Below are 12,556 nucleotides of genomic sequence, written 5' to 3'. Positions count from 1 at the left end.
ACCAGGGATTGAACCCAGGACCTCATGTGTGGGAAGCCAGCTTTCAACCACTGAGCCACATCAGCTTCCCTGAGTTGGTTTCTTTTGTTTTGTTTTGCTTGTTGTTCAGTTTTGTTTTCTCAGGAGGCAAACCCAGGACCTCCCGTGTGGGAGGTGGGAGCTCAACCACTTGAACCATATCCACTCCCCTAATTTGACTTTTAACTCAGCAGTGACTAGAGACTTTTCTTTCTTAACCCTCAAACCATTTCCCTAAGTCTCAGTGTCGGCAGGGAACTCAGGGCTCTGATCTGCAGGCAGTCAGGCTATGACACTTAACTTGGGTGTGGCCTGGGGTAAGTCACTTTGCTGTTCCGTATACAGTTTTTCTCAAGAGTAAAAAATGGAAAAAAGGTGATTTAACACATTTTTTACTGAAAACATTTTTCCATGTCTTAAAAAAAGTGCTAAAAAAATCCCAAGTCCTATTTTTTATTTTATTTCTTAATTATAAATTCTACTCGCATATATAAAGGGCTAGACAGTCCCTCTTACTGTCTTATTTATGGCCTTATACAGCCTACAAAACCTGACTTGGGATCCAGCCTCCAACTCCCATTTCTACCTTACCGCCTATTACTTGGCCTTCATTCAGTCCAGGAATCCTGACCTTCTCCAGCCCGGCAGCAAGGCAGGCCTATTCCCACCCCAAGGCCTTTGCGTACCTGTTTTCTCGACCAGAAAAGATCTTCCCTACCTCTTCATATCACGTAGGTCTCACACATCCCTTCTTCATGAGAGCTTCCCTGACCATCCCCACCCTCACCCCACCCCTGCTCTCTAGCCTATTTCTCTTTTTCATTTTCTTCATAGTACATAACACTTCCTGTGTACCCATACCTAGTGCAAAGGAGCTCAATGAAAGTGTAACAAATGAATCCATCCATCCATTCATTCATTCCACTAAGGCTCATTACGTGCTTACCAGGTCCTGAGGACAAAAGGATGGCCAGGGTACCCTCACTGAGCTCACATTCCAGCTGGGAAGCCAGAAGTATAAACAAAATGACTATGATACAATGTAAAAAGTATTGAGAAAGAAAAGGATTTGTTATGCTGATATTCAGGAGGATGACCTGAATTCAGGGGAGTAAGGAATGGTACACTCTTTCCATCTGAAGGCTGAGAAGAGGCTCAGAGGAGTTAACCTTTTGTGCTGATGTCCCACAGCTAATGGCAGAGGCAGGGGAAGTCGCCCCACTCTTAAATCAGCGGTGTGAATGACCGTCATAGTCAACTGGAATAGCTTTTACAGTGCAACATATTTTGAAAGGGCTAATTGTTAATATCTGCTTGATATGGCCTTAAAATGAAATTCATATGGGTGAAAGGTTGGAGATTCTACATTTTTATTAAAAATAACAATAATAAAATGAAATTCATAAGCGATTGCAAGTCAGATTGGAAATGTTTGGGATCCCATAAGAAAAAGAAACATCTTCAATCTACAAAGAAAAAAGAACTTTATTCTTACATTTTCCTCTGGTTGCTGTTTACTGGTTACATCTATCCCTTCTGTGAGAATTTCCCCTTAAGTCATTACCGAAATACCTATGAATTTCCCCTGCAGCCTCTTGATTCTGTTCTCTCAGCTACTGATCCCTTTCAGTCACCAACCACATCAAACTTCGGATCTCAATACCTTCCTCCAATGCATCTTCCCATCCAATGACCACTCATCTCTCCCCTGGCACAGCAGCACCCGGAGTAGATATTCAAAAACCAGCTCATCTATCTCCTGACTCACAAAACACACCATTTCGCAAACTGTTTACTTACGCCCATGCCAACAAAATTACTCAAATGCGGTGGAGTGAAAAAGCCATGGGGAGTAGTGTAGTTGGCCAAGAGCAGTATTTGAGAATCTAAAATTACAGGGAAAATCATGTAACATTCATTTTACTTGGTCCCAAATCTCTATCAGACGATTTTGAGCAGAAAGATTCAAAAATTGGCTGGGAGAAAAGTTGTCTTAAAGTTTGGGCCATGCCAGGACTGCCTTCAGAGAGAAAGCAGAAGGCAGAGAGAATAAGGCAGTATGCCCTTGAAAAGCCACATTTGTAAGAACTGTGGGCAAGGGTAAGCACACAGAGAAAACACGGGAAAGAAAAAGGAATGGAAATTATTGCCCAGAAAAGTCAGAATAAACAAAAAAAGGAAGTTGAATTCTTTATATAGTGGTTAGACAGCCTCCACAACTCAGCAACATCAGAGGTGCTGGTTTGGTTCAATTCTATCCAATTCTATCAGCATACACCAGGCAGACCTGCTATGGCAGACCACATCGCCTGGGTACTGAAGTGACACAGAAAAAAGTCCTGCTCTCAAGGACCTCAGGACTGAGGAGGAGACAGATGCCTCTTTCAACTGGCCCTGCCATAGCCAGAGCCAATAAGAGTGAAATCAGAGCGTTCCTGGAGGGATGAAGAGGAAACCATGATTTTCACCAGAGGGTCTGAGAAACACAGAGGGGCATGTAACAGACAGGTATCCAGGAGAAGGCAGTCCTGAGCAGGCCAGTGGGAACTCCTAAGAGCTCACACTTGTGGAACACTCTTGTGCAAAGGCGCTGCTCTCCATATTACTTCACTCAATGCCCCCACAGCATGTTTCTGAATGACGGCAGGGACCATTATCTTCTGTTTTGTGAATGAGGTACCTCACTCCGCCCCAGATCTCTCAGCTACCTGCCCAAGGTCACTAGGCAAGGAAGTGTGGACAAAGTGTCGATGTCACATACGAGCCCGCAAAGGATGTGAATAGACATGTCTTCAAATAAGAGATACAAATGGCCAATGAACACATGAAAAGATACTTAACACCACTAGCTAGTACGGGAATGCAAATGAAAACCACAAGGAGATATCGCTTCACACCCAATAGGCTGCCTAGTATTTTAACTTTTTAAAAAAGAAAAATATCAAGTGTTAGGAGAGGATGCAGAGGAAGTGGAACTCTAGGGCACTGTTGGTGGGAACATAAAATGGTGCAGCCGCTGTGGAAAGCAATATGGCCATTCCTCAAAAAGTTAGGTAAGTAGAAGAATACCATTTTACCAGACAATCCCACTGAAAACAGGGTCACGAACAGTTACTTGTGCACCTACGTTTATAGCAGTATTATTCACAGTAGCCAAAAGGTAGAAAAAACCTAAGTGTCCATCAGCAAACAAATGCATGAACAAATGTGGTACATACATACAATGAAATATTATTCAGTCATAAGAAACAATGAAGTCATGAGACGTGCTGCAGTATGGAAGAACCTTGAAAAAATCTTACGCTCAGTGAAATAAGCCAGTCACAAAAGGACAAATATTTTAGATAATTATTATAAAGAGATGACTAGAAATAGCAAATTCACAGAGATAAAGCAGATTAGAGGTTACTGGGGTAGGGTAGAGGCAACAGGGAGAGCATTTGTAAAAAAAAATTTTTTTTTAATCTATAATTAGCACTATACTTGATAAATGTATGTCCCAGAGACTTAAATCTTTGGTCCATCCGTGTGCCAGTGGAGCGCTGAATCTCAGCAGAGTTGCAATACCTACTCTCCAGTTCACTGGCTCACCCAGGATAACAAACAAGGAGATGATGATGGATAACGCCCACGCTAAGACACAGAGAGTGTCTGCAGCTACAAGCAAGATAGTTCCATTCATCTGCCCAGTGGGACCTAAGCCCCCTCTCAATTAGAAGCAGAGTGGGCATCACCATTCCAAAATCCTCAAGATTGGGAAATGAAAAATGGATTAAAGTAGACTTACTATTATTCTACTATAGACGTATTATTATTCTAGCAATGGAAGAACTTTTGTCACTGATATAAAGGCAGTGGCCACCAGAGGTTCTGAAGGGAGGGAGAGGGAAGAATAGGTGCAATATAGGGACATTTTCGGGACATTGGAATTGTCCTGCAAGACACTGCAATGATGGATACCGGCTATTATATATTTTGTCATAATCTACAAAATTGTGCAAGACAAAGTGTAAACACTAATGTAAACTATAATCGATAGTAGCAATGCTTCAATATATGTTCAGCAATTTTAACAACTGTACCACACTAATGAAGGATGTTGTTAATGTGGAAAGTGTGGGAGGAGGAATTGGTGGTGTATATGGGAATACCCCTATATTTTCTATGCATCTTTATGAAATCTAAATCTTCTTTAAAAATAAATTTTTTTAAAAAGTATGTACTATTTTCTCTCCATTAATAAGGCAGGAACCATTATTAAAACATGCATTTAGAGTAAGATAAGACCATTGACTCTCCTGATCTATAAGTCATTGTGCTTAATCACTACAGAAGGAGCTTTTATAAACATGACCCTGATGAGCAGCTGTTGGATATATTATTTCCTAAATTTTTGTGCATTTTAAATATTTTATCATTGAAAATAGAGTATTTAACGGTAAAAGGCACCCAATGTGCTCCACAATGTTTAAAACCTTTAAACTTTGTTTAATCATCTTTGTATCATCAACAGTGTTTATCGTTCACAAACTTCCAACTCTTAGAAGAAAAAAATATGTATGTATGTGTATATATATATCAAACATTGACCTGGTTAAAGAAAAGCTGGATTTAAAAAAAAAAATCCCATATGCAGCAATCTTTGACTATTCAAAGTTAAGCTAACCCAATGTTTAGAGTGCCCCTGCCTTGAGAAGTTTCTGAAGTGTTAAGTGTTGGTCTTGGCTTTTAAATTCCCACACAGATGGTCATGGCTCATAAATCTTGCCCAGGAGTGAGCTCCTTCTAGATTACTTTCTCAAAGCGTGGGGCACCTCTATCAGCATCACCTGGGGTACTTGTTCAAAACACATATTCCTGGGATCCATCCCAGAGATCCAATTCAACAGAGTATTTTAACAAACTCCTCTGGCGATTCTGTTGCACATTCACATTTTGAGAACCACCAATCTCTTTAAAACACATCAAGTAAAAATGGCCACAGAAGTAACCAAAATCCTGTGACTAATTCCTTTTCTCGCTAACATCCCCTGGAGTAGCACCTGCGTTAAGGAAGAAGCCAGGTTAGATCCACAGGCACAGACTGTGTGGAATACCACCCACACATGCATGTGTCACTGCTCAGGAACTCCCAAGTGCCCAGGGGTAACCCAATTTTGGGCGTCCCACCCCTCAAGCCCTCAGGCACAGCATCCATGGGCTGGAGAAATCAGAAGTGAATTTAGGTGGCAAAAGCCAACCCAGGTGGCTTAGAGGTGTTGGAGGAGCTGAGATGGACCCCTCTAGAGAGAACGCGGCAGCAATGGGCCACCCCGGCAGCCTCGGGCAGAAGGAACAAGGAACTAAGAGCCACACCAAGGGTCAGAGCACGGCCCCTTTTTCAGCAGAGGGTTAACAAATACCCACCCAGGGTATGTAGATCAAGAAATGGCTCTTGGTAAGCTCGAGAGCGCTGCACTGATGACCCTTGCCCCTATCAGCAACCGCCCTTCACGTGATGTGGCCTTGGTGACTGTTCAACACGCGGCAACACAGCCCTAATACGGAGTCGCCCCGTTCATGGCTAGGAAGGACTCGGAAGTAAAAATCTCCATTTCAGGAAAATTTCAGTCAAGCACCCAAACACTTGAGTATGTTGGGAATATGCAAGACAATAAGTAACAGGATTAGAAACAGCACAAGCCTGTGGTTGCCAAAGGTGCTTTCAACAAGTCAAGGCTTCCTAACGGCTAAGTGTAAGGGCAGCAGCGACAAACTTTAATGAAACTGGCCAAGCAGAGGCGGGTAGGTGCTGGGTTCAGGCCAGCCCTCACGCTGGAGGAGGGCTCCACAGTGAAGGTTTCAGTGCGATCACAACACAGAATTTATGGTTCCTAAATGTTTATTTTAGCCAGTGCTGAGAACACGTATTTGACCCAGTGTGAACTTGACCTTGGGGTCCCTCTTCTTCGCCCATCTGTTGATGCTGCATGACAAGATTTTCCAGCCGACCCTCCCACTCCCGCTCCCTGCACTGGGGCCGGGGCCACCCTCCCAGCAGCAAACACAGTGAACTTCACTGCAGATCTACTGGCACAGCAGCTGTCAATGGCCACAGCAGGCATAAGAAGCATGTGTAATCATCTGGCCCAACGCCCAAGCTTGGCCAGCCCAGAGCCAAGCCAGAAAGGATGAGAGCAAGGGCGACAGGGTCCTCTGGGCCACCTGGCACCCCGGGCACATTACACCCTCCTGGACAAGATGCCATCTGCTGTGGTATCTCCAAGCACCAGGGGCACACTTGACTATGGTACCTCTGCATATAATTTTAGGAAAATTTCTAGGATTGGATTTTGTTTTCAAAGCAGTATGGGCTGAATGCCAGTGGAAAAGCAATGGAATAGCGATTTTCTCTTTCTTGCTCAGGAGAGAACAAGTCATCTATGTGCCATGAGTGAAGTGAGTAAAAACAGACCCTGCACTCCCCACAGCTGGCTGCATTTCTCCTCTATTCATAGAACCTGGCGCATGGTAAAAGCTAAACAGATATCTGTGGAATAAATGAAAGAACCATCCATGCATCCACAGGGAGAGCTGCGATGTGCCAGGCACCCGCTTAGGGTTTCTGTCTGCCATCTTTCCTCTTCACCCACCTCGCCCTGCCCACCTGGCCTCCCTCCCATCGCCCCTTTATTCTTCTGTGTTGTCCATTCTCATTCCCATGTCCAGTCTCCTTTTTGAAGCCACTGGAACGTCTCTCTCTGGCCCACACTTACCCTGAGAAGGGAACAAAAAGATCAGAAAAACCCATCACAGGATGCATTCAGTTTGTTCAGTGTGGGGGAAATGCAAGAGTGGGAGAAAGCAAGAAGCATGCATATCAGGAGTTCAATCAAGTCCTACAAAGTCTTCCTATAAATATCAACTATTTGGAAAGAGAAACAAATATGGTACCATCTGTTTTGCCCAAAGCAGATATCACTACCAACATTCACCCAGTATTAATAACCAAAATGACCTATCTTGTGACATGATTTCAACTTCCAGAGAACCACACTCAAAGGGTGTCCGGAAAAATATCATTAACATGCAGCTGGTATCTCCACATAGCGACTGGGCAGCCACAGCCCTGCAGACCACCTCTGAGGATGCACACATCCATTTTTTGCCTCTGTGTCGGTCTGCTGCCTGCTTATTTCTCATCTCTTTGATTTGCAATTTAAGGTTCACTAAATCTCCAGTCTTCAGAAGCATTTGCCCGTGGCCCATTCAAATTAAGTTTCCATCTACTAAAAAAATCCAGGCTGGCTCTAAGGGGACCTTACTTTCATCACTGGATTCAGCAAATGCAGTACAATCTGAACACATCAAATCTCTTTTGCAGAAATATATTTGGACGTCAACTGGACAAGATCTGTCTGCATAAACAGAAATTTCTCAGCTATACTGTTTAAATCATCCTCAAAAAATGACAACTTTTTAGAAGACTTCCTGGTTATCCATTTAAATGTGCAGGTACATTTTATGATGACTACTATCGTGACGGAGAACTTCAGGTTCATACATCATTGGTTTTTATATTTTTATGTGTAATAAACCATACCTGAATGCAACTGTTCAATCTCAGCATACTAAGGAAATGAAAGGGGAAGGGGACCACAAATTAATTTATTTTACAATCTAAATATCACTGCTAATCACAAAAATTGGTATTGAGATTTTTTTCCATTCATAAATTGGGAATTTTCCACCTAAAGTGGCAAGCTTTTACACAAACAGAACTGGGGACACACAAATAATTGAACAGTTTACTTTCTTTTAAAATAAATCACTCAGGGTTGGAAAACAACCTGAGCTACTTTAAAGCTATACTATAAAAAGGTATCCACATCTACATTACTTTAAAAAAAGAGAGCTGGGAAAACGCACATAAAAGATAGAAGACAACCAAGTAACAGATAAAGCGATGGGATTTACTGGGCTTGATCCAATAATAGCCTCCAAGAGCCTGTTGTGATTTCATCAAGGCTTTCACACCCATTCTCTTTCACCTAGATACCTGCAACAATCCTTCAATGTAGGACAGGTTTTAAGTATTGTCATTTCTGAATGAGAAAATTATAGCAGAGTCAAAGAGGTCAAGTGAATTCCCCAAGGCCACATAGCTAGTGAGAGGTGTAGGATTTGAACTCAGATCCTCTGAACCCAAGGGCCAGGGGTCTTTCCTGGCATCACAATGCTCAGACACAGACAGGGGCTTCTGTGGCAAGCCCAGTGGTACCACCCCAAGGCAGAGGGCTTCCTCACCTCTCTGGCTCTCCCAGGCACACACCCACCCAAGCCTCCCCTCTGAAAAATATCATCTAATAGAGACATTTCTTTGGGTTCAGCACTGACATACCCCAGAAACACTTTCAAAATACAATTATTCCAAAGGAGCAAGGATTTAAGTTTTAGCATTTGGGCCTGAATTTGCCAAACTGAGCAAGTCTGAGCCTGAATGCTAAAAAAACATGGAAAAGGGAAGGGAAGCTGCTCTGCTGAAATCCCAGTGCTGCCCAAGGGCTACTTTACAGGAGTTGGAAGGACAGCTTCAGCCAAAAGCTAGAGGCATTTGCTGCAGGTATTCTGAGACTGAAGCAATGGCATTTGCTGCAGGTATTCTGAGACTGAAGCAATGGCGCAAATTCGTCTGGAGCCCTGTGGTAACGTTCAACCCTAACTTTTCCCACTGCTGTGCCTTCCACGGCCTCTTTTTCAGGGTCACCAGAAAGGAAAACACAGACCCTTGCCGCCCTGCTGTGGAGAGGGGATTTCTCAAGATATGAGTGTTCTCCTTCCAGATCCCAGAATATCTCTGGATCCCCCAAATCCCTCAGAAAACCTGAGAATGGGAGACTATCTTCGTGCCAATCCCCATCCTTTGCCAAGGAAACTTTTTAAAGCCAAAAAGGCATCAGGGAGCACTCACTGACCACCGTCTGTAAAATCCTATTGTATTTACAGTTTTTACACAGTAAGAGCCCACTGCAGCAGTGCTGTCACAGATGGCATATCTCCTTATGACTGGGAGAACCATATCATAGCAGGTTTTGAGCAGAAGGATCTCCTGGGGAGAAGACATACTTTGACCTGAGCAACTGTAAGCTCAAGAAAATTCTGATGCCACTACTGTCAAGTGCAATCTAAGAATTCAAGAATTGAAAAACTATCGTTTAATTGAAAATGTCTGTAACCCCGAGCACTTCTGATCTAGGGTTTGAGTTCAATAATCAGGAAGCTGATAGTTCACATCTGCCATGATGTCTTCTGGATCACAGCCAAATCATAACCCATCTGGACACTTCTTTTTACAAAATTCGTACCACTATGCCAAAGTGCCCATTTCCTGCAAGAATTAAAGGCATTTTTTTCCAACAAGCAAGTTTTCTGGAATGACCATACAATTTTCTTATTCAGCCACCAGCATTTTAAAATCCAAACTATTTACAAGACAAATTACTGGATTTAATACATTATGCCGACTACTAATAAAGCAGCTTAATTTTTGGACAATTCCAATCCACATGACGATAGCTTCAGTTGTATGCAGAGAACATCTAAGAATGCTCAACTTTTTCTAGGTGGAAATATAAGACTTCTTTACCTCCAAACAGCACCATACTTAGCATCAACTTGTCAAGAGGAGATTCAAAATACATTTTTAACTTAATCCTGAACTTCAAAATGCATGAAGGGATGGGTATTTTCTGCTGTTCCCAAACCTATATGCAGCATTAAATTTTTTTTCTAAGCCTGAAATATTACTAAACATGTGTACTGACTTTTGAAGGGCAGCAGAGGAAACTTCACGTCAGTTCTGAAGCGGGGTACAGCGGTGCACCTGAGAAGTAATCCAGGCCTTAAGAATGGAGGGTTTTCACAAAGCTTTAGAAATGATTGATGTTTGATTCCAGAACAAGGGCCCCCAACTTCCCATTCCCCTCATGCCATCATCTTTAAAACTGTTTTTTGTTTGTTGGCACCCATTTCCAATTGATTGCATCAGTTCTGCAAGGTCCTCAGATGGGTTCTCCTGATGTGCAGGTGTGACAGAGTAAATTACCCCTCATTTGAGTGCAGGGGACTCTAGACCGCAGGGTCCGGCTCTGCACCAGGCACCGCAATGGGCACTGATACTCTAATCACCCTGGCCCAAAGCCCTTCCCGGGTGCAGGGAATGGAGTAGATGGTGTTTCAGACCTCAGCTCCCCCAGGGCAGCATCACCCCTGAAAGGGACTACGGTGGGATCACCCGGTGTGGACAGCCCCACTTTGCCTACTGCGCAGACTGCTGTCCACCTGGCAACTTACGTTTGGTGCACCTCTGGGAGCCAGGGGCCTTACTCCAGCCGTGGCAGCACTGCCCTCCACAGACGTTGACCCTGAAACAAAGCAAGACCCCTGAGTCCAGTGGCAGCAACACTCCCTTCCCAGGAACTCGGGCTTCCAGCAGCTCCTGAAAGCCAAGCTCCTGCTTCCTCCTCCCTCTGCTTTCAGGAGAGCCCGGGATGCCCAACCCCAGAAGGTAATGACCAAATATCAGGGAAGGGCGGGAGAGCCCTAAAGCCTGCAGACCCAGAGAGGAGCGCAGAAGAAGGTCCAAATACACTTTCTAAGCCCAAAATGAATGCAGAGCCAAATTTTATTCTGTGTATTATTTGGCCCCACATTTTAAATTGGAACTGAGTTCAGAGTGCAACGTCCAAAAAACAGGCGAGGTCACAACGCCTGGAAACACCCCTGCAAGAAAAAGGGGGGAGAGAAAAAGCCAAGTAAGCAAAACAAGCTTCCGGCTACCTCCCCAACCTGCGATTAATGCGGGTGTGGGGAGAGCGCAGGAAGGATGCTCAGGAACGCCCCACAACAGAAACTTTCCAACCTAAGAGCCAGCCGGTACTGAGATCCAATCCCGCCCCCACCCCTTCCCAATCCAGCAATCCCCACAGGTGCAGGCCCGCGATTTCTAGGATGCTGAGAAGCTCCAGCCCGGAGCCCAGGAGCTAGATCTTTCCAGCCAGCCCTCCCTAAAACATTTTTTTTTCATGAGCGAGAATTACAGTTAACCTCGAGTTGCAGAAAGAAGTTTAAGGGACGCTGAGGGATTCGGCTGCAGTGACCTCACGTTTACGCCCATCTCCTAGTAGTTTGGGTTGCACCCTGGAGGTTCCTTCCCAGGCAGAAACGCCTTTTGTGTGGCCCCGCAGCTCAGGAACAATGCACAGTATTCTCCCCTTGGGTCACAGGGACCCGGCTGCCCCGCACTAGGCGCTTCCCGTCGCGCCGCAGGGCAGGCAGAGGCGGGGAGGAGAAAGCCGACCCACCGCGCGCCCCGGCCACCGCGGGGCTCCGGGTGGCCCTGACCCGCGGGTCCCGGCGCGGGCGGCGCGCGAGGCGGGAGGGAGAAGGGGGAGCGGCCTTACCCCTGCAGCTGCTGCTGAACCTGCAGCCTGGAGCTCGGGCTCTCCCGCTGCCCTTTGGAGCGCACGACCTGCCGGCCGGGGGTGGCGAACGGCGTGGCCGCCGGGTGCCCGCCGGTCCTGGCGTGCAGCGGCGCGCCGGGGGCCCCGGGACGAGGCTGCTCCGGCGGCGGCGCCCGCAGCCCCCGCAGGGCCGCGCCGCGGGGCGGGTCGGGGCGCGGGGTCCGCTCCGGGGCGGCGCCGGGGGAGGCGCGGCTGGGGGCGCCCGCCGAGCTGCGGCTGTACCTGGCGTTGAGCGCGACGTTGAAGGTCCGCGGGCGCGGGGGCCCGCCCAGGGCCAGGCCGGGCTCCGGGCGCACCACGTACGTGATCCTCCGCACCCGGCCGTGCGCCGACGCCGCCAGCAGCCCTGCCCAGAGCAGGAGCCCCCACCTGAGCCAGGCCCCCGCCATCGCGGGCCCCCGCCCCCGGCCGCGCGGCTGCCTGGCTGCGGGCGCCCTCGCCTTCCCCGCGCGCCGCGGCGCCCCCGAGGACCGCCGAGGGCCCGGGCACGGCGAGGAGGAGGAGGAGGACGCGGATGCCGGAGAGAAGCTCTGCGGGCGCCGCGGCGGCCCGGGACCCCGACCGCAAGTGGCGGGCGGAGGGGGCGGGCGTGGGGGTGGGGAGCCCAGGGGGCGGGGCGGGGTCGCGGGCCGCGCGAGGTGAGGGGCCGCCCCCGAGCCCAGGCCGGGGCTTCGCCGCGCCCGCGCCGCCGAGGGTGGGCGAGGGCGAGCGTGCGCGCGCGGGACGCTCGGAGCAGCCCCGGGCGCACGGTCTTTAAAAAGTTCCTCTCGCCCTGGAAGCGAGTGTCAGCCCCGGGCAGCCAATCTCCGGCAGACGTGACGTCAGGCAGCGAGTCCTAATTGGGGAAACCGTGAGAGGAGCCGCAGCGCGCGCTGCCACCCTCCACCTCCACCTCGATTGTGAGACAGGGGTCCGAACGGCGGAGGTGCCCGCTGCCCACCTCCGAGGCCCGGGAAAAGACAAAGGGCCCGGCCAGGTCACTGAAGGGCTCTTCTCCTGGGAAGTCCCCCGGGTCTAGTTCCATGTGCTTTGGGAAC

At 47.6% G+C, this 12,556-nt stretch overlaps 1 protein-coding gene across 7 annotated transcripts in view; it reads right to left on the bottom strand.

The window, feature by feature from the left end:
* The window catches only part of LTBP1 (latent transforming growth factor beta binding protein 1), a 410,312-nt gene extending 398,107 nt beyond the window's left edge, over positions 1 to 12,205 (bottom strand). For 4 of the 7 annotated variants that reach the window (XM_058278380.2, XM_058278379.2, XM_058278383.2 and 1 more), the window contains exons 1-2: positions 11,460 to 11,934; positions 10,351 to 10,421 (exon numbers count right to left, since the gene is read on the bottom strand). In XM_058278380.2, coding sequence (XP_058134363.1) covers positions 10,351 to 10,421; positions 11,460 to 11,908 — 520 coding nt within the window. In that variant the 5' untranslated portion in view covers positions 11,909 to 11,934. Of the gene's footprint in view, positions 1 to 10,350; positions 10,422 to 11,459 lie in introns of all 7 variants that reach the window. The other 3 variants (XM_058278378.2, XM_058278382.2, XM_058278381.2) reach the window with 3 other exon arrangements.
* Between the last annotated feature and the right edge of the window lie 351 nt (positions 12,206 to 12,556).

Source organism: Dasypus novemcinctus, chromosome 17 (genome assembly GCF_030445035.2).
Source record: "Dasypus novemcinctus isolate mDasNov1 chromosome 17, mDasNov1.1.hap2, whole genome shotgun sequence".
In the NCBI taxonomy this organism is placed as follows: domain Eukaryota; kingdom Metazoa; phylum Chordata; class Mammalia; order Cingulata; family Dasypodidae; genus Dasypus; species Dasypus novemcinctus.
The sequence above is the reverse complement of the archived record's forward strand: the minus strand, read 5'-3'. Positions and strand labels throughout refer to the sequence as shown.